The sequence below is a fragment of the Triticum urartu genome, chromosome 5A (assembly GCF_056163025.1).
Source record: "Triticum urartu cultivar PI428250 chromosome 5A, HENAU_Tu73, whole genome shotgun sequence".
Taxonomy (NCBI): domain Eukaryota; kingdom Viridiplantae; phylum Streptophyta; class Magnoliopsida; order Poales; family Poaceae; genus Triticum; species Triticum urartu.
The window spans coordinates 32941403-32943838 of record NC_141877.1 but is presented as its reverse complement, the minus strand read 5'-3'; the positions used below and the strand labels follow the sequence as shown (position 1 = coordinate 32943838).

The window sequence follows — 2436 nt, the reverse complement described above, 5'->3', positions numbered from 1 at the left end:
GATCGTGTGCCATATGCATGTTCGGATCCTGTGCCATAGGGATGTCCGGCATGTCCGGTAGCGTTGCGGCGGTCTTGCCATGGCATGGCGCCGGCACGACTGGCGGCGTTGTCTTTGGGGTGGTGTCCCCCGCCCCCAAACGAATTTTTCTCTTCGGCCAAAGCAGGGGCCAGCTTAGGCAGGCGCTGAGGGTCATCACATCATCTTCGTCGGCCCCGGCGGGTCGAATCGGAGGTAACAACTCGTTGCAGCTTGGCAGCACCCGAACCAGTTGAACCCTATACACGGTGTGTGGCATCGGATTACCATGGAACACGGGGTTGCCCGGTTGAACGATTCTGCCCTTGGCGACATCGACCAACTCGTCGTTCATGAAGTGCAGGAGAGTGCACAGAACGTCGGCGGCGCCCTGCGAAAACATGTAGGGCGTCAGGGATGCGCAGTCAAAGGCAAGGAGATGAAGTCCTCGGCCGAGAGGCTTAATTAGTTACCGTGATGATGGCGTTGAGCTCAGCTAATGTCGAGGCACCGCCAACGGCGGGCATGGAATTGACGAAGGGGCCGCTTGCTGCCGTGGTGCCGGCCGGCGTACACCCGGGTGCATTAAGCTCCAATGCCCGTGCCGGCGTTGGAGACACCAATGTCGCCTCTGCCGGAGACACCAATGGCGCCGCCTACGCGTTGTGTGAGTTGCTGGCCGTCAAGCTAGGAATCGGGGGCGGCCCCTGTTGGCCGCCCGCAATCCACATCGCCAGCCCATGAATCAAGCTAGGCATAATGCCGGTGAGCGTCGATCCCAGTTGTTGTTGCACTTGATCTTGGACAATCTCCGGAATCCGCGCCACTTGTGCCTTGAGTTCTTGAACCTCGCGCAACTCGCTTTCCAAGCTAGTCTTTCTCTCCTTTCGCCCACCAACGTTATAGTATGACGACCATTTTGTGGACAAGCCTTTGTCGGCCACACGACCAGCTGACGATGGCTTACTGAGCTTATCCTTGTTTTTCATTACGTTCAACGCCCTATTTAGAGTGCTATCCCAAGGGGTGCTCTGAGCCGACCCCGCGCTACTGCTTTCAGTCTCCTGCGGAAGGAATGTGAACCATTTAGAAATTTGGCTTGATTAATTAGAATGCAACCATATGGAGCTAATTACGCGCGGGTGTATTCCTTACTAGAACAAGCTCAAGCGCCCTGGTCTTCGGATCCGTGGTAAGCTCCTTTGTTACCGGGACCTGACATAGTTCCTGGTCTGCTTGTCACGGTATTTCTCAAAGCGGGGCGGTAGAACTTGCTCGGCACGCTCCACGTCCTCCTTGTCCCATATAGGCTCCGCCACTCTATAACCACCGGGACCGAGTTTGTGTTCCCCTAAGTTCAACTCCCGCATTTCTTTCCCCCACTTACTTGATTCGGAGGTTGCGCTGCTCTCGCACTTGATCTTACACTCCTTGTAGTCGTCTTCGCCGATCGAAGGATTTTTCGCCTTGATCTTCTCATAACTATCACCTTTGTCAATCATTCTCTTCACCGCGCTTCTCCAAGTAGACAGGGCCGTGCTCATCGTCATGAGAGCGGCACTGTTCACTTTATTCATTGAGAGGCATGTGTTTACAAAGTCAGCGGGGAATTTGTATTGTTTGTGCAGCTTTGTGAAGAGGAGGTTGCACAAATTCCCTCGGTCCCTATGCCTTAGGTTCTCGGTGTTGATAGAGACGGTGCTCCGGAGAATGCACCCGAGCTGAAGCGAGTACCCCTTGACTAATTCTTTGGGTGCCGTTGGATGCCCTTCGGAGTTCACTTGACTAAATTCCTCCTTGACGGTGCGGAGCATGTTCGGGCGCCGGTCCTTCCGTTGCCTCTTCGGTTGGCTGCCATCTGTGCATGCGCTGCCATCATCAGTGGTGGCATCCTCGGCGGCACCATCAGTAGTGTCATCCCCGACGCCACTAGGGGTTGTGTAGTCAGGATCGGTGTCTTCCGCGGCGTCCTCATAGCGGTGAGGTTCTTCCTCCATCTCCTGGGACAGCTCCCAGAATTGCTTGCCGCCCGAACCGCCGGCCTCAGCGTTGTGGGCCATGTTTCGCTCTATATAGGAAAGAAGTTTGGTCAAAAAGTTGGTTATTGTCAAGGAACAAGATCATGGTCTCATCATTTAGGTTTTGTCGACACCGAGGCATCCTAAAAGCTAAGCTTTTATCATTTAGGGTTTGTCGACGCCGAGGCACCCTAAAAGCCTAAGCTTTCATCATTTAGTTTTTTATCGACACCGAGGCACCCTAAAAGACAAGGTTTTATTATTTAGGGTTTGTCGACGCTGAGGCCCATGCATAACACAAGAGGCAGTTGATCCTACTTAATTAAGTACTAAAATACCCCAGCCCATGCATTAGTAGCAAGTACCCCATATGTCCGATTTTTAGCAAAGTCATGCTAAA

General features: G+C 53.4%; 1 protein-coding gene across 1 annotated transcript; it reads right to left on the bottom strand.

The window, feature by feature from the left end:
- Nucleotides 1-603: 603 nt before the first annotated feature.
- On the bottom strand, nt 604-2078 carry LOC147967761 (uncharacterized). Its single transcript, XM_087523240.1, has 2 exons — nt 1355-2078; nt 604-674 (listed from the first exon to the last, which is right to left on the bottom strand). The coding sequence occupies exons 1-2, from the start codon at nt 2076-2078 to the stop codon at nt 604-606; spliced, it is 795 nt and encodes a 264-aa protein (XP_087379366.1).
- Nucleotides 2079-2436: the final 358 nt, after the last annotated feature.

Coding starts and splice junctions, on each gene's coding strand:
- LOC147967761 (XM_087523240.1), bottom strand. CDS start 2,078: ATGGCCCACAACGCTGAGGCCGGCGGTTCGGGCGGCAAGCAATTCTGG. Junction 675..1,354: donor CTTAGGGGAACACAAACTCG/GTCCCGGTGGTT, acceptor CACAACGCGTAG/GCGGCGCCATTGGTGTCTCC.